This window comes from Choristoneura fumiferana, chromosome 18, assembly GCF_025370935.1.
Source record: "Choristoneura fumiferana chromosome 18, NRCan_CFum_1, whole genome shotgun sequence".
Classification (NCBI taxonomy): domain Eukaryota; kingdom Metazoa; phylum Arthropoda; class Insecta; order Lepidoptera; family Tortricidae; genus Choristoneura; species Choristoneura fumiferana.
Window position 1 is genome coordinate 11,614,848 of NC_133489.1, and position 18,878 is coordinate 11,633,725.

The following is an 18,878-nucleotide window of genomic DNA, read 5'->3' on the forward strand; positions in this document are numbered from 1 at the left end:
CTCATTTGTTTTATTGTGCTTTATAATTTTACAGTGCTGTATTATTACTACACAAGATTTATGTAGATAGGCTCACTGATGCGAAAAAAAAGATGGTACATGGTACCTATTCCAGTGTGAACCTGAACCTAGTAGGTACTCGACTTGGTACTTTTTGTTTCTTGGTACAGATTATTTCTTGGTAAGTTAGTGCTATCGAGAATTTAGGACTAATAAATAATAAATTTGCTGTTACTGCGCTCTAAGAAAAGGAAAGGTCAGACAGGGAATGAAGCTACATTGGATTTTTAAAAGATAGTTTTATTTACTTAATTACTAATTTTTGTATGTTTACATTTGCTCTACTTCCAGTGGTCATACTGGTCATATCAATTTGAAATTTGTTAATCAGTTAGCTGGCAATCCAATAATCTGGTAGTTCTTGGTACTAGGGTCAGCACAAAGCTCTTAAATTATCTAAGACGCCTATGATAGGATCATAGGATGATCTCCGCTGGAGGGAACTCTTTAACGATTACCATTAAAAAAGCTTTCATTATTATTTACTTTTTATCAAATAAGATAAAATTCTGTATATTATAGATTTCATGAGCTTTAAAAACCACTTTTGTTGCAGATTTTCACACAACTAGCAAATCTAATTAATAGCCCCGCTGTGGCTGCATAACCAATGTTCCATGCCATACCTAAAACAAATATAGGTACCATAGGTACTGTTTATAAGTAATTTATAGCTGTCACACATCACCTGGAATCTTCTGGGAATAGAGACATCACCCGGAATGAACACATCACCTGGAAATGACACATCATGGAATTGACACATACTCGGATATTACAACTGAAGACGAGGCTTGAAGCCTTTATAAACCATGACCTGAAGACTTGGCTCATGCGTAATCAATTAACTGAAGACTTGGCCTCTATCTGGCCTTACTAAAACTACCAAAATGGGAAAAAAATATATAATGAAGACTTGGCTGTATGGTGTCCAACCTTTGCCTTTTCCCCTAGAGGAAAGAATATTAAATAAAAAAAAAAACTATAGCTGTCAAATGTCAAATGCATAAACTTGTCAAAAAAATGTGACGTGACATGCCAACATGACAGTTGCTACAAATAAACTAAATTCACCTCAAATGTATTATTTCCGATAAAAAAAATTGCGCTCTACGTTGTTGGTAATTGATACCATTTTATGCTAGCATTATATGTCAATCGAGTTACCAATTGATGAAAAGTGTACAACTGGTCGTGAATGAAATGTTATCATAAGTACTAGGCTTTTTATTTAATTTACTTCAAGTATCTCAATTTTATATGTGAATGAACTATGAATTAGTGAATAATCAAGTTTCTTCCAATTAACTTGCCTGTAAAATGACCTCTTAATGAAGTGAATTCATAGAAAAAGCTTCCAAAACCATTTACTTACATATTATTTTTTGTCCTTATGACTACTTGTTCAGATTTTACAAAAATGGCTTTTTCTTGCACCCGTTATAGATTAATTGTGGTCATATTACTTTCCTTAATTATGTGGCAGTTGTTTAGTATGTTTCCGGGAGATTCAGCCAAAAGAAGTACCAAATTGGCCCAGGTAATTTTATGCAAATTTTCAAATTCCTTCTATTTTATGTAAATTCTCTTTAAGTGAAGTGTGACATACTTACATTTTAATGTAAACATTTGGTTTGATGTTAGCAAAATTCTAATAAAAATGCAAATAATTATAACATTGCCTGTTGTTGTCTTCTCATATTGGCTTATTATTATTTCAGGAGGGAATAGTAGAACTAGAAGATGACAAATTCAACATACACAAACAGGACAAGGTCAAAGTGCGGGTGTACTATGAAGCTCTGTGTCCAGATTCTAAGCATTTCTTCATGAGGCACTTGTGGCCTGTCACTGAAAAACTTTCTGAGTTCCTAGAAATAGCTCTTATTCCTTATGGAAAAGCTACTGTAAGTAGATGCACCAACCTACTATTGTCATTATTAAAATTCAGTCAACTTTAGTGTGATTGGATTAATTTATTTGTTTATACAAATTGATGCAAAGTTAATATTATATTTATAGGTAGGTAGTAAATTAAAGGAGTCTAATTTTTCCACAATTTAAAAGGAGATAGCACTCATGTGGATTCCTTTGTTGTAGAATTGTCCGTCTATACTTAAAGGGAGCTGCTATGCAAAATTTCAGCTCTGTATAATATATACAACATAATATATAGATATAATAGATAATAGTTACAAAAATAGTTGAAATACAAAATATGAAATAAAAGTAGGTCTTTAGGTCTAAAGATTTGGATGGGTGTTGATGAGTCAACCGGTCAGGACTTTTCTTGTTTTGTTTATATGTTATATGAGTTTACAAACTTTCTATTCCTTTTGCAGACCAAAGAAGAAAATGGACAGTATTATTTTCAATGTCAGCATGGTGAGACTGAGTGTTACGCAAACAAGATCCATGCTTGCTCTATTGAGACAATTGGCAATATGACCATGTCAGTCGAGTTTACAGAATGTATGATCTCAGACAATAATGATCCAGACGAAGCTCTCTCAAGAGTAAGTAAAAATTTAATTTTTTAAACTTTTCCTTTTCCTAAATGTGACTATGTCAGCCTCGGGGAACCTCGGTGTATATACCTGAGGTTCCCCATGAGGCATGAGGCATGCCGCATGGTGTGCTAAAGCCTCGTTAAAATATTGGATAAAAAAAACTTTTCCAATCCTCACTCACAACAAATATATCTGGAGACTTAATCATGACTACTATTTATTACCTCTACATTTATTTCGACCACATCTCAGCTCGATAGTCACAAGTCAACAAAAGTCTAGTCACTAGACTCTAGTGTATCATGTTCATTTGGTTCGGATAGATCACGAAATTTTAGCAATAAATGGTAATTGTGATTAGATTAAGTCCCAAGATACGAGTATGTATACTTTGGCGATAATATTATAATTATAACTAGAGAGAGGAATTGAAGTAGCGATTACAAGTTTAATATGGATATGACTAGTGTGATTGGTTAGATAGATAGATAGATAGATTTATTTATTAGATATCATCTTGTTTATTGGTCTTACAGTTATTTTATTACTTACTTACCGCAATGCAATCTTATAGATAATTAAATTTAATAAATGTTATTCTTCCAACAAATGTAAAGAAAAATATTTTATTATAATTAAAGAAGTCTTATACGTCCCAAACATACAGATCCTATTTATTACGTACCTTTTTGATAAGAATAAATTCTTACTTGTACTAGTCTTATCCATATTAAACTTGTAAACCTACTTCAAATCCACTCTCTAATTATAACATCTAGTTTTTTTGCACTGAAAGCAATTTTTTTTTCCAGTGTGCCAAATCTATGAATGTAGACCCAGAACCTATCAGCACTTGTGCAAACAACAATCTTGGATCAGCACTACTGATGAAATATGGTGCAGACACTCACATTATCAACCCATATTTTATTCCAACAGTTACACTTAATGGATCAAAACCTAAACAAACCTTGCCTGCTATTCTCAAGAATTTTCTTCTTGAGGTGTGTAAGAGAATTGCTATGCCCTTGCCCCCACCTTGTTTGTGACAGTCGTCGAACAATAGGGCTAAACATCATAATATATTGAAGCTAATATCCTAATGACATAAAACAAAAAAAAAATGTAGACATCAAAAAAGGCTCAATGTTTGCTCATTTTCCTACAAAAACTCATGCCACAAATATTAAATTCTTATTTTACAGGCTTAAATAGATGTCTTTTGTAAATTATTATAGTATTTACTATGCTTCACAAACTTTATGTTATAATATTGCTTAAGTACATTTATTTATAATGAATAGTTTTTAACATAATGATTTTCTATTTTAAGACTTTAAGTGAGATTTGTAGTCACAAAGTATAAATTTTCCAAAACGTGTTATTGTTAGATTTTAACATTATTAAACCTAAAAAAAAATTAACACTTGAAGGCTATTGAAGTATTAATGACTAGACACTGTAAGAGCATATTTAGGTAAAAGATTTTGGAATTACAAGATGAAGGTATTTATTTAAATGCACTATTGTGTTTGTCTTAGCTAAATACCATAATTATTTTAGATGTTCTAATTTTGAGGCTGTCCAAGTACTTAAGAGCCTTACACTGTTTTGATTTATAATATGAAATTGTTATCGTTATCATAAATATAATTTTAATGATTTTCTTCTGTTTTACAGTACAAGCCAATACCACAAATATTAAGTGATAGTTCGACTTAGGGTTAATGCTTTCTAAAAGTAATTCCATTTTATATTATTTGTATAAATCTAGACAACAGTTTTAGTTTTAGCACATTGTGAAATAATTATTGGTTGTGTTTACTGTGTCGTATCAAAACAAAGGTTGTTATTTTATTTTAAACAATTCACTGTATTTACTATTTAATGAGACTTAAATGAAACTAACTGTTGTTTGTAAAGTATGTATACCGAAAAAGCTTGCCATTGCAACATTGTCTTGATGTATATAATAATAACTACAAGTAAGCCGTTGTAAGCTCCAGCCGCAGTACAACCTTGTCTCAGTAAGCCATCATTTGTACTTATCAAGGAAGTTATTGGGGCATTATTGACATTATTGTGAAAAAACTGTATAAATTTACTGCGGTCAAGCTTGGTTTAACAATAATTAAGCATGTTTACTAGTAATGCTTGACTCTTTTGTAAAAAATAAATAAAAAAATGGCAAGAAGTTTATTCATGCACATTTATGAACTAAGTAAATCGTCGTTTTATTTTGAACTAGTTGTTGCGGAAATCCCACGGGAATTATGAGATTTTCAGGCCTAAATGTATCAGGTTACAACTTTGGTTACAAACTAAAAGCTAGAGTCTGGCCAGTCTAACTTGTCACGAGCAATGTAAAGCAAACCTTGTTTTGGCAACCCTAAAAATAACCCTACAGGCAGCATTGTAAATCAAATTAAATTGTAGCAACATTTTTATGATCACAAATAAGTCTCGATTTATTTTACCTCACTCACATTATTTTTGTATTTCACATTGTTTTCATTAATTTCATAAAGAAATCGCCATAAATGAAAAATATACATTGAATTGAGTACATTTTTTTCTTCTTCTCAACGTTCATTCACTTTTTTAGGGTTCCGGAGCCAAAATGGCAAAAACGGAACCCTTATAGTTTCGCCATGTCTGTCTGTCTGTCCGTCCGTGCGCGGCTTTGCTCAGGGACTATCAATGCTAGACAGCTGTAATTTTGCACGGATGTATATGTAAACTATGCCGACAATTTTTAGGGTACCTCCTTAGACGTAGTGGGGGTGATTTTTTTTTCTCATCCAACCCTATAGGTTGGAGTATCGTTGGATAGGTTTTTTAAAACCATTAGGGGTTTGCTAAGACGATTTTTCGATTCATTGATTTTTTCATTAAAATCGAGCGTCCCACCCCCCTCTAAAATCTAAACCGGTGGGTGGAAAAATTTGAAAAAATTCAGGATGGTAGTAAGCACGGAATAGAAAAAACCGGCCAAGAGCGTCTCGGACACGCCCAAGATAGGCGATTTTTCCGGAAACCTTCACTTAATCAAAATAGTTTTTGAGAAACCTTACTATCTTTTCAAAAGAGCCGTCGAACTATGTGCCACACGTTGATGCGAGTAAAAAAATTTGTTTTTCAATTTCTGTTACGTGTACGGAGTGCCCCCCCTATAAATATTTATTTTGTAATTTAACTACAACATTAAATAGCGGCTTTGACAAGACATCTGTACTCCAAATTTCATTGATATACATCTTGTAGTTTTCGAGTAAAATGCCTGTGACATACGGACGGACGGACAGACATACAGACAGACGGAACTGACGAAACTATAAGGGTTCCGTTTTTGCCATTTTGGCTCCGGAATCCTAAAAACTAGTGGAACTGCCAAAAGCTTCTACTTAAATTGTACCGAAACCCGTGTCGCCGGAAATGCGCACATGCGCATTGGACACACACTGCATGAAATCTTGGCGCTTATTGGTCATTAGCTTCTATTAGAATAAGGTAATAACTTTTGAACCGGCAACATTAATTAGAACTTTCATTCAACGTTATACTTATATATATCGCTGAGAGTCCATTGTGCAGCTACGTAGCGCCACATCACCCTGACTAGCAGAACTAATTTGACAAGAAGGTGTCAAATTTTTTAGACGTATATATAGCATTGTAAAATGAGCTCTATGTGAATACGTTTAGATTCAACACGACTGAAAATTATTGCTGCATGTCTCTTCCTCAGGAATCGTAAGCACTAAAGTGATGGGCGCAGCACAGCTACGGTGATATCGATATACCTACTTTATAGGTGAAAGATGAAAATAGGTTTGACTAGGTACCTATTACCTACGCAGACGAAGCCGCGGGCAAAAGCTGGTGGCTAAATATGTAGGTTAAATCGGTTTTACGATAGATTTTCGTTAAACCTAATAACTCGTAGCTTCAATTAATGTCGTCCGATAACTTTTTCACTATAATATAGTAACTATCTTACGTATCACTAGATCGTACTCGTATTATATATATATAACTCAGCGCTGCTTCGCAGTTAATTAATTGAGTTATTAATTTACGTTATTCTTTAATCAAATGTAGGTATTTTCATCTTCGGGGATATACCTAGTCTTGTCTGTCTTGGAGTTTTTAGGATTTGGGTGGGGGCACTACATTACCGATATGCTTAAACATAAGGCTTAATCGTTTAAGTCTGTTCGCCCACAGCTAATAAAAAATATAAAAATCAGGGGTTCTTAACTAATTACAACTGCGACCTGCTAATTTTGTTATCGATTAGAATTATAATTTTAAACAATTTAAAAAAAAAAAACAACACTCGAACCCAACCGTCACATTTAAGCGCATTCCAATAGTACAATCAAGTGTAAAAATATGAACTAATTCAAAGTTTCAAAAATAAATACCACACTCCGACGCAAGGCCGTAGACATATTTTTGAGTGGCAAACCACTCACGGGTAGGTATCTATTCAAAAATAGATACTTATTTTTGCACTTGACTGAACCACTGACCACTGACTTGACTGACCTTGCAGGAAACAGTGCGCGCGATGATATTATCCATAAGGATAAGTCATGGGATAAGTACCTAGGCATTAATTAAGTGTCAGTCGCTGTGCGAGATATTATCATAGAAATCAATAATACTTATCAACTTTTTATTTTTTATTATTCGACTGGATGGACAACGAGCAAGTGGGTCTCCTGATGGTAAGAGATCACCACCGCCCATAAACATCTGCAAAACCAGGGTTATTGCAGATGCGTTGCCAACCTAGAGGCCGAAGATGGGATACCTCACGTGCCAGTAATTTCACCGGCTGTCTTACTCTCCACGCCGAAACACAACAGTGCAAGCACTGCTGCTTCTCGGCAGGATTAGTGAGCAAGATGGTGGTAGCAATCCAGGTGGACCTTGCACAAGGTCCTACCACCTGCAATATCAACTATAGCGAAAAGCCTTTTATGCTTGAACGATATAGGGGAAGTTAGCTGGCAAATCATGATGGTCGCGTTTCATGATAAGGAGTCCCAGGAATTTCGGGATCTAGCAAATTTTATTAGGTTAGCTGGAAGAGATCCCTTTTTAGGGATAAGCTCGCCTTTGTTCTCCTCTCCGTGTATTTGTATTTTTAATTTTATGGGCAATAAAGAGTTTACATACATACATTTTATAATCTGGCGACGACATAACATAATAATCAGGCAGCAGGACCTTATAATGACAACAAGCATACCCACCTATTTGTCTTTTAAGTTACCTATTAGCTACCTAAATACCTACACGGATACCTACACATGATATGACATATTTGCGTTTATTGGTATCTTCTGCACGTGAAGCAGCACACGGGGAAAGGATTCCTCTTTCATATGTGAGTAACAAATTATAGAGGCATTAATTCTTAGATATTGCGTGAACCTTAACTTTCCCAGTTTACAGAAGTCGTAAATAAGCCAGCCGCTCCGCCCTGCGCCGCCCCGTCAACAAACAAGCGCCTCAGTCAATTCAATTGGAAAGCCCATCTGACTGACAACACCAATTTGCCTGTCTCTAAATGGCTACCTTTGCTCCGAAAACCATTTCAAACACCATAATAAATCTCCAGTGAAATCACGGGTCTAATTTCGTAAAAGCCCCGTCTCGCTGTGCTAATTAATATGAATGGCGTTTGCATCCGGCTTTTTCTCTCGTACACCATTTCAAACTATTGTTTTGCAAAGATTCTCACGATTTATTCATATTTTTAGCTGATTTCACAATGCGGAGGAGCGTTATTGCGATTTAAAATAGCGTCTGCTTTTTGGCTCTTACGAAATGAAAAGGCTTTTTCTCTAGGCTTACGGATAAATTGGAGTTCTTTTGAACAAGATTTCTTAATTTGTCAGGAACAATTGAGCAGAACGCCTAATCATTTTCATTCAGAAATATAATCTTCGAAGAGCTTAATCTTAATCTTAGAAGTATAATAAATATTGTTCAGAAAAAATCTTGCTTAGCTTAGGTATAAGTAGACAACTGCCGTACAAATCTACAGATACGAGTAACATAGGTACTTACCTGTCCGTCCAAAACTTTGAGGTCCGAAAGTTGCCGGAATACTCCGGTATATTTGGGATGTATTTTGTGCCTTTAATAAGTGTCATCAATTTGCTAACGTGACTTTACAGTCCGGTGATGCTGACAGGAGTACGGGAGCAATAAAGCCGCTTACGCACGGTCAGCGGGCGGGACGGCCACGTCGTCTCTCGTTGGCCCGACGCCGTTGCACAAATCTAATGGAGTTTTTATGTTACCCGAAAAAGCATCAATATGAATAAAATGGAAAATGCATCTTGCCAATGGATTTCGTCCGCGCGGTTGGGCTCAGGGATTCATTATAATACAGTGGATATCGTGCTGAATTTGTTGACTGCCGACATATGGTTTTGATTGGCTCGCCGATTGTCAGGGCTAAAGTTTATTTTTATACTGTTTTAATTCATATTCACACGGAAAAAAAGGAATTCTTTGACCAAGAATATTCATAGTCTCAGGAGTATTGTTTAAATCCAAGTAATTATTTCCTTTAAGTAAGATAATATTTGTCTTCATCCAATACAATATGGAGTCCGGCTATATATGAAATATTATTGTCTTGACCAATATATTGTCTTAATCTAATAAGACATTCTTTTTTCCGTAGAAGACGAGGTTCTCTTTAAATGTCAAAAATGAGCATGTACATAATTAAGGGGAATTAGTTTAACTCTAAAAATACTGGAAAAACCTGTCTGTTTACTACAGGTAGTCCAGAAATCGCATTAAAAATTGTTAAGTGCGATAGTACCTACATAGCTCTTGCCAAACAGACAGGGCACGGGCAACTCGGGCAAGCAAGGGGTTCGTCTATCCCGCCGTTGGAGCGAGCCGTGTACTCATTAAAACTTTCCTCAGACTGGGCTTGCACGTGTTTTTAATTTTTATCGAGAGCACTCGTCGTTAGAGGAGGCTGCGGCCGTGGGCTTTGATTGCGCTACCGCATCTCTACCCTAATGACGTCGCGTATAGCTCTTCCATAACACTCTTCACTCACTTCCTACTATCTTCAAATTATATTTTCCTTAATAAAGTGAACGCACCGCATTTAATTAATTATGCGACTTTTATATTAATGATCAACGTCATTAGGACAGATAAGACGTTGCCGTTGCACGCAGGGTAAAAGACGTCTTAACTCTTAACTAAATAGGTACCTACGTCAGCGCCTTTAAATACTTACCTAATTGTAGTAAGATGCTACAAAAAATGTATTAGGCTTTATTTAGACGTAAGATAAACGTCCGAGTGCTCGTCACTGTCTCGGTAGTTGTCATTTTTAATTTTAAGTCATTAGCAATAGAAGTGACAGCAAAGTGTCATCTATTGGGCTTGTCGAACACTGGGACCGTGAATATTAAAAATTGCTATTATGTTAGGTTACAATTATCTTTTTACTACGCGGTAGTTAGCTAGCACTGAACTTTGTAGATATCATGAATGACAGGATCTGGATGCTGCGATAATTTTGATTTAGGAGTGCAAGACATAAAGATGAGATAGCGTCATTTAATTATTGAAAGATTTACTTACCATTATTAACTTGGAATTCGTACCGCTCAAACTAAGCCCAAGATAATCTAAAGCAAGTTATACAACTATATAGGTACTTAGTTCAGGTTTTCTGTTGATCCTTGCACGGCGACTGCGCATGTAGTTGCTTGCAACGCGGACGCAGCCAATCCGCTTAGCCACGGTCACTGGCGCCGCCTGCCCGCTACCACGCAAACAACTCTAATGGGTTTTTCGTGTTGGCCAGAATACGTCAGCACAGCACAATGCGTGTATGAAATAGGCTTATAGAAATTGCATTATGTTATGTTGCCGTAAACTTGACAAAACACAATGTTATCATAAAGATGGAAACTAATGTGATTCGCTGATTCGACGCTTCTGCGATATAATTTTAGCCTGAAGAATGACAAATTAAGTAAAATTAACCGGTTTACTTACCTATTGATTATGAATATAATTTGGATAATGCAAATTTTGTATTCCCGTATAAGTATGTACACTATGTATTTATTTACAAAACATTCGTATGTTTTAACATTTTACGACTTAAGTGATGGATGAGACCCCCCCTATCGTCTATCTTGTTTAATATTTCATTCTTATATTTCACTCTATTGATTTGTGGTGTTAAATAATAGAGAGTTACCTATTTGTATTGCATTGTATTGTACGCAGGTATATAGGGTCATTACTGAAAAAATATTAATAAATGACAAAAAAATTACCGCACGCACCAGATCGGAAAAACTAAGGTTGCGAAGAATGCGGCAAGAAACACAATGACGTATATATTTTAAAAACTGGTCTATTATTTAATAACTCACTTACTTACATTAATTTGCATAAAAATAATGTTCCTAATTAAAATTGGCATAACGTTATTTGACATAAATATTAATCCGCATAGCACTAATTCGCATAACTGAATGCGCACAATTTGGATGCGCATAACGATAAGTTGGCATAAATTTAATAAGCATAACATTTCTTTGCATAAGTATTAAACAATGTAAATATAAACATAAAATGGTTACTTAGATTGTCCATATTGTTTCACTTACTCAATTAGATTCGAGAAGTGAACTACTATGTGAAAATATCCATTATCGGGCTGCTATAAAAAATACCTTACATTGAAGGCTAAGGCGGGAGCTACGCTGTGCTTCGCTCTCGCCTTAGCCTTCTGAACCTAACCTTCCTGATCTTGTGACCTTCTGTACAAAACAGATAGGTACAGAAGTCAATCTCATGTATGTACCTACTTCACTTTTCATACCTACGCTCGGCGGTCGCTCTAGGGTTATCAACTATGGCTTATGCACAAAAAACTATTGTGGTAGTGGCACTCGTATCTAGTTGTTGGATTTATTGTTGAGAATGAAACGGGAAGAATGGAAGTATAATTTAATTATAACTAAAATATTTTAATGTTAATGTTGTTATATTAAAAATTTGTCACAGAAAATATCTTGCGACGATTTCGACATTGGCGAAATGCACGATTATTATATTTTAAAGTGTAATAAATTTGCATTCTCCATTATTGCAAAAAAAAAAGTTCACAGAGGCGTGTCTCAAGCGAATGGCACTCGCGTTCGGGGCACTGGTCCCAACCGGTCCGAGAACTCCGAGATATCGTGTCCGTAAGCAGTTTCTATGTGTGCGTTGCTCGACCGCACTTTTTAGGGTAAATCGTTAGTAACTGGCGACTTTACTACCTTGCTTGCTTATAATGTTTATTGTGATTACCTCTAAAGAGATATCGACCATATTATTGTTTTAGGGGAAGTAGTGATGTTAAAAATAATGAAAATGTGTTTAGGTATTGTCTTTTTTAATTCTTTTATTTTCATCTGAAACTCTGTTTTTTGTTTTTATTTTCACTTATTTAGGTTTGGTTTCGATTACTTTACTTAGGAAATCTATATTTACAATTGTTTTTTTTAGGGTTTTTTTTGCGTTTACTTTCGTTTTCTTAGATTTGGCTTCGATTATAGTACTTAGGATGTCTGCATTTACTTCTGGTTCTTGTTTAAGGTTTTTATTTGGATTTACTTCCGTTTTTTAGATATCGTCTCATTTTCTTTAGTTGTCTTTTTTAATTCTCGTGCCCTTTTTCAATTTTCTTTTTCCTTTTCTTTTTCTTCTGTCTTTCGCTTTTTCTCGGACATTATACTGAGGAAAGCATTGGAGGTTATGGCATTATGGTTGTTGTTCAATTAGTCTTTTCCCGGTCCGTTCTATATTTCCTGGCCATTTTCTTATTGACAAATAATAAATTAATAAATTATTAGATACTATGTGCACATTCTTTTCAACTGCTGAAAGGTATGTTAAGAAACTTGCCATAATTTAACAATCATATTTTTATAGCCTTTCAGTAACTGGCATACTTGGCTAGTATTTAAAATAGTGTCGAATTACATTTCAGAAATTAGCCATCTAAATAAGTTATAGAATTTGAAGTTATTATGTAAAATAATAGTAAAAAAAAATTCTCTTACCTTTTATGATCTCATTTACCTACACTGACATAAAGTCAGTAGTCAAATTATAATAGAATTTCTTAATTCGAAATGCATGTCCGCTAATAGAAAAAATAAGCAACCAGACAGTTCAACGTCACGTCAAAATCAAACTCATTTTATTATGAACTCTTACTTTAATCGATGTACATAGTAGTTGAGTAATTCTTGTATTAACTGCTGTTATCTGGTGATTTACTTTAAGTGTTATATTATAGAATTCAACATTTTATCATTTTAGTATAACATGGCCAGTTACTGGAAGGTGGCCAGTTACTAGCGATTTACCCTACGTAGATTGATTTCTGTACCTATCTGTTTTGTGACCCAACCGAGTCGGATTGCCCTGACCAAGCTAATTCACTTGCTTGATAAAATTATGAGAACTCATTTTATAACACTTTAAGTAATAGTTAATAATGTTATGCATAGGTATTCCAATTATGCGAATTCATTATTATGATATATATGTTTTATGCTTTTTATAACTATGCAAGTTCAAGTTATGTATAATTAATTTACGTTATGCCAAATCTGTTATTTCGAATTCATGTTCTTAACATTAATGAATTTATGTTTTGCGAAATAAGAGGCACCCTTAGTAGGCTACTGAAAAAACCAGGCATTTTGACATTTCCATATCTAAGTAATTCACTTGATTTATTTGTTTTTAGGGGACTTACCTACGACTTAGGTACTAGTTAACTAAGTAAGTACTAGTTAATTAGTCCGTATAAGTACGTACGTATTCATGTTAGGACAACAAATGTTATGCCAAAGGGAGACCTACATTTGCGTTTTTGTTTTTTATTGTCATAGGATTTCTTTAATTATCTAAAAGCAGTCTCTACTAAATTAGAAAAAACGAGGTCCACTTTGTAAATTGGGAGCATTCACATCGACATCATATTTAATCATTAGGTACCTTATAGTTACTGTAGCATGAGCAGAGCGTGATTTTACAAGCTGTCTTCTCACCATTAATAATAATTAGGACTGATATCGCCGGGCGGCTCACCGCGCCCGGCCCGGGCGGAGTCGGCAAATTATGACATTGTGTAGCACACAAAAGAGTATCCCGCTTAAAAACACGTAAGCGTGTTCTCATTGTTAAGCGTTGAAACAATGATGTATTAGTTTGTTTGAAAATTTCGCCAAAGAAACTGTCACATCATAGTTTTGGCGGGATTTGTTTATACTCGTAGACTATTTACGTGTACAGTCGATCAAGAAAGTCTTTTACCACTTTTTATGGCAGTCTTTATGTCAGAATAAATACACACTTCGAAATTTCTTGATCGACCATATATAGTTAATTAAGTACCTACTTACTAGGAATCAGTTTGCTTATAGCCTCATTTAGACTATGCGAGAACTTTCACTACATTGCGGTACTTATTGTCCCTCAATAGTCTGCGATGTAATGCAACTTGCATGCAAGGTCTTGGTCTTAATGGGGCTTTAAAATGTTTTTTTTTGTTTATTAACAACACTTTTGTGCTGGCTGCAATTTTTGGTGACTTTGATTGCATTTTCATTACAGCATATCAGTATCAAATTTGAGGTAGGTAGGGACTCTGGTTAAATTGACTTGAAAGTTCATCCCACTTTTTACCCACTTTATTTATGTTGTTTATATTCTACTCATTAATGTAACAACCAATTACGAATAGGCTTTTTGCTTACAAATAGAGTTTTTAGGAAAACAGATTTTTAATGAAAGCTAATTTTGATTGAGAAAAACCTAGGACCTATTGGAACAGTGACGAGTATTTGTACGCTTGCGTTAAGGTTTGTAACTAGGTATCTTGTCTACTCTATTGCAATCAGTTAGATAGTAAATCTGAATCGGTTGGTCCCAATCCCAAGTCGTTAGATTTTATCGAAAAGGGGAAATACGCATACGAACACGACACCTACTAACTCCTCCAATTTGATGGTTTACTCGTAGGTAACCGTAAGGGCGCTCTTTGCTATTCTAACTCCAAAATATTTTAATCTGTCATCTGTTCATTCTATTTGCATGCTAATTTGAAAACGTACTGATGTTTAATCTGAGAGTTAATTAAGAAGTGTTATAGCAGTGAAGTTGAGGAAGATCTTTGAACCCAAGTGACCAAAAGTTGCGCTTCAAAAAAATTTAGGTTAGGCATGATAAGTCCAGTTTGTGGTATTGTAACTATATGAGTAATAGTCAATTAAAACATAATAAAGGGTATTTCTCGCAATATTACCAAATTTCAAAAAAAAAAACCAGGACCGCGTAGAGGTATCAAGCTGAAATTAATATTAAATACTCAGTCAGGTAAATAAAACTTCTAAGTTAGCGCAATCAAAAGATACAGCTATTAAACCAGGTTTTTGCATACAAATTGTTGGGGAATCAGAACACATACGGTACTACCAGTTGTCGTTATAACTTGAAATTTGATATGAATGTAGCTCTTACAGCACACATTTAACATTTCACCTCTGAAATAATTATTTTCACCTCAGCACCTCAAACAGGCAGGTTTTGCTATTCATAATCAGTGAGCAAAATCGCATTATGCTTTCAGCATGAGACAAAGTAACTTTTTAATTATTTTTTTAAAGGTCTCCTCACTGAATTCTAAATTTTAGAACTTCACTTCAACACGAAAAAAGCGAGACATAGGATCAAAGGTTCACTAATATGTTGCAGAAAATCGAATGTCATAATTTCGTTTCACATAACAACCTTGAGCAGAGCATCATATCGACGGGGAAGAAGTAAATTCTCCTATCTCACACAGGCCTAACTTTACAGGAGAAGGAAAAAACTGAATATTTTTTGTTTATAATTTTACCTTGATCTGATGTTCTGAGGGTTTGTTTGTTATCTAAGTAGTTGTTTTTTTAAACTAATTATTATTTAGTAGTGCTACAGGATTTAAAGTAAGTGCAAGTTAGAAGGTATTGTTCCTTGTGTTGTGTCGAGTATTTTGAAGTTAGACGATTTTTCCACTAGTAAAGATTCCTTCAAATTCCTAATATTAGTATAATTTCTCTGTGTAAACAATGTTCTACAGCATCAAAAACCTTATCTTTATTTAGAATAATATCAATAAGTACTTTATAACATAAATTAAGCATGATTTTGTAAGATAGGAGGTATTGCTTATTACGAATCCCAAATTGAGTTCAAGTTAGAAGATATTTCAATGGAATAGGGGAAGAATTAGATAGTGAATATCTTAGCTGAAAATTTACAGAGCATACAACATAATAATTAAATATCGTTTTGTAAATAAAAAATATATCAATAAGACGCCAACACCGTAATAATATCTTTATTGAAGATATAAACTTTAAACAAAATTACGATTTTATTATTCTGTTAATAGTCGATAGACTAACGTTTAGGATACTTGGGTCCTGTGTCATCATCAATAAAAAAATCTTCTCTTTACTGCTTCCGATGGTTTTCCTAGCAAAAATTAAGTAAACCCAGAGTTATAGTTATTAGTAGGTAAATTAACAAATAACAAATATGCGTGCCTTTAATACTGCACGTATTAAGGAATCAATTGAGCGGAACCAGGGCTCTAGTGTTCGCAAAGAATTCGTCTATTGGGAAAAGCCAAATGACTAAGTTGAAGATCGACGATGGCAGTATCATCTCATCGAAACCGGAGTTGTTGAGAGAGCTCGAAAGGTTTTACGAACAGTTATATACCTCGACACAGAAGCCCGTTGTAGGTGCAGCTCAAGATACCAGAGCTAAACTAATCCGTCATTACACTGAAGACATCCCATCAGCCAGTACGAGATTAGAGTGGCTCTCAAACAACTTAAAAACAACAAGGCTCCGGGGATGACGGAATCACGACAGAACTTCTGAGAGCGGGTGGTAAACCGGTACTTGTAGTCCTCCAGAGGTTATTTAATTCCGTCATACTCGAGGGTACCACGCCGGATGCATGGCACAGGAGTGTGGTGGTGCTCTTCTTCAAAAAAGGCGACAATACCTTATTGAAGAACTATAGAACCATCTCACTCCTGAGTCATGTATACAAGTTATTTTCGAGGGTCATTACGAATCGTCTCGAGCGAAGGTTTGATGATTTCCAGCCTCCCGAATAAGCTGGATTCTGTAAAGGCTTTAGCACCATAGACCAATTCACACGCTCCGCCAGATTATACAGAAGACCGAGGAGAATAATCGGCCACTATGTTTATCGTTTGTGGACTATGAAAAAGCCTTCGATTCAATCGAGACCTGGGCTGTATTGCAGTCCCTTCAGCGATGCCATATTGACTATAGATATATCGAGGTGTTAAAGAGTTTGTACAGCAGCGCCACTATGTCGATCCGGTTGCAGAACGAGAGTACACAACCAATCTAACTACAGCGAGGTGTGAGACAGGGAGACGTTATTTCTCCGAAGCTGTTCACAAATGCGTTGGAGGACGTTTTCAAGCTCTTGGACTGGAACAGGTTCGGCATCAATATCAACGGCGAGTACATCACACATCTTCGTTTTGCCGATGATATAGTCATAATGGCAAAGTCGCTGGAGGAGCTAAATACTATGCTCAGTGACCTCAGGTGGGTCTTAAGATGAATATGGTCAAGACTAAAAATAATGTCAAATGTCCATGTCACACCCGTGCCGGTTATCGCTGGGAACGATGCACTCGAAGTTGTTGACCACTATGTTTACCTTGTACAAGTTGACCAATTGGGTAGGTCCAACTTCGACAAAGAGGTCGCCCGAAGAATCCAACTCGGATGGGCAGCGTTCGGGAAACTTTGTAATATCTTCTCGTCCAATATTACGTAGTGCCTGAACATTGTAATTAGTTATAAGATAAACCATCATAGGTATCTATTGCACACGTAAAATGAATGCCTGTCGTCCAGGTTCGCCGTTAGTAAGATCTTCTAACTTCAAAGTATTAACAATGCCAACATCTCTTTTCTACGTTATATACGGAGATAGGAGGTATTTTTAAAACAAAAAAATCTACCTTGTAAACTTACTACCTTGTAATCTATATTGTAAAACTTACCTTAATCATTAACAATCCAACACAAACTAAACATTATTTTCTATTTTTCACAATATATTTCACGAGATGCACGTTAAAACTTGCACTTGTTGCTGTGATATTAGTAAGCAGCGGCGCGGTTGTGCAAACTGAGCGAAGCTAACACCATCTGTATAGACGGACTAGAACCTCCTAGACATCGCGCGATCAGCCGTCAATACGTTACGCGGTTGTCAACTCAACACACCAGTCAGTCGCGCGAGCGCAGCGGTCGAGTAAACACGTTTCGTTATGCAGATAGGAGATATTTTCAGCAAAAACACGCGCGAAACAGATAGGAGTAATTTCTTCCAGCAGAAAGGAGGTTTTTTCATAAAAATGTTTACAAAATATAAAAGCTGTATTTTAAGAGCTATTTCTATTTGACAAAAAATCGCCTAAAACTTGAACATGTAGATAGGAGATCTTTACAGGATACGTAAAATAAAATTTTACATCTAACTACATTAAAAAGTGAATTTGCCCAAAAATGTAAGATAGGAGGATTTACTTCTTCCCCGTCGATATCACCGAATTACTTTTTGCATACCTATATTTTTTCGCATACTATCATTTCTCATATTTTTTTATCAAGTAGCTGGCAAACGAGCATGCGGGTCACCTGATGGTAAGCGATCACCGCCACCCATGGACACCTACAGCATAATTAGGACTGCGGGTGCGTTGCCGGCCTAAAGGGGATTTTGGAAAGCAGAATATTAACATGGCATAGTATCGATGAGAATAATATTTATATATCCGAATAGTTATTACGCAGAAAGATATATCTTATAGTATTTAGTTTTCATAATGGTAAAAAGCAGAATAAAATTTAACTAAACATGACTTGTAATTAAACTGCGGTAAGAATCTGGCACTTGGCCGGCCACTGCCGCGGCACGCTCGCTTCGCTCGCTCGCTGTTGTGGCCGCAGTTCTAACCTAACCTACTTATGTAGCTGCTGTTCTGTTCCGGCGCTACGTATGCTGCTGTCACTTTGCTGATCTTAAGTTATGGTAGCTGTTCGTTTCTTTAACCTTGTCATTATGCCATGAAGGTCAGCACTATTTGAAATTCAGTGAAAATACTTTTTAATTGTATTATCCAAACTAGT

General features: G+C 35.4%; 1 protein-coding gene across 1 annotated transcript; it reads left to right on the plus strand.

The window, feature by feature from the left end:
• Positions 1-1,062: 1,062 nt before the first annotated feature.
• Positions 1,063-4,796, plus strand: LOC141438014 (gamma-interferon-inducible lysosomal thiol reductase-like protein). The gene is made up of 4 exons (XM_074101636.1): positions 1,063-1,600; positions 1,782-1,967; positions 2,403-2,576; positions 3,383-4,796. The coding sequence occupies exons 1-4, from the start codon at positions 1,454-1,456 to the stop codon at positions 3,617-3,619; spliced, it is 744 nt and encodes a 247-aa protein (XP_073957737.1). The 5' UTR covers positions 1,063-1,453; the 3' UTR covers positions 3,620-4,796.
• Positions 4,797-18,878: the final 14,082 nt, after the last annotated feature.

Coding starts and splice junctions, on each gene's coding strand:
- LOC141438014 (XM_074101636.1), top strand. CDS start 1,454: ATGACTACTTGTTCAGATTTTACAAAAATGGCTTTTTCTTGCACCCGT. Junction 1,968..2,402: donor TTCCTTATGGAAAAGCTACT/GTAAGTAGATGC, acceptor TTCCTTTTGCAG/ACCAAAGAAGAAAATGGACA. Junction 2,577..3,382: donor CAGACGAAGCTCTCTCAAGA/GTAAGTAAAAAT, acceptor TTTTTTTTCCAG/TGTGCCAAATCTATGAATGT.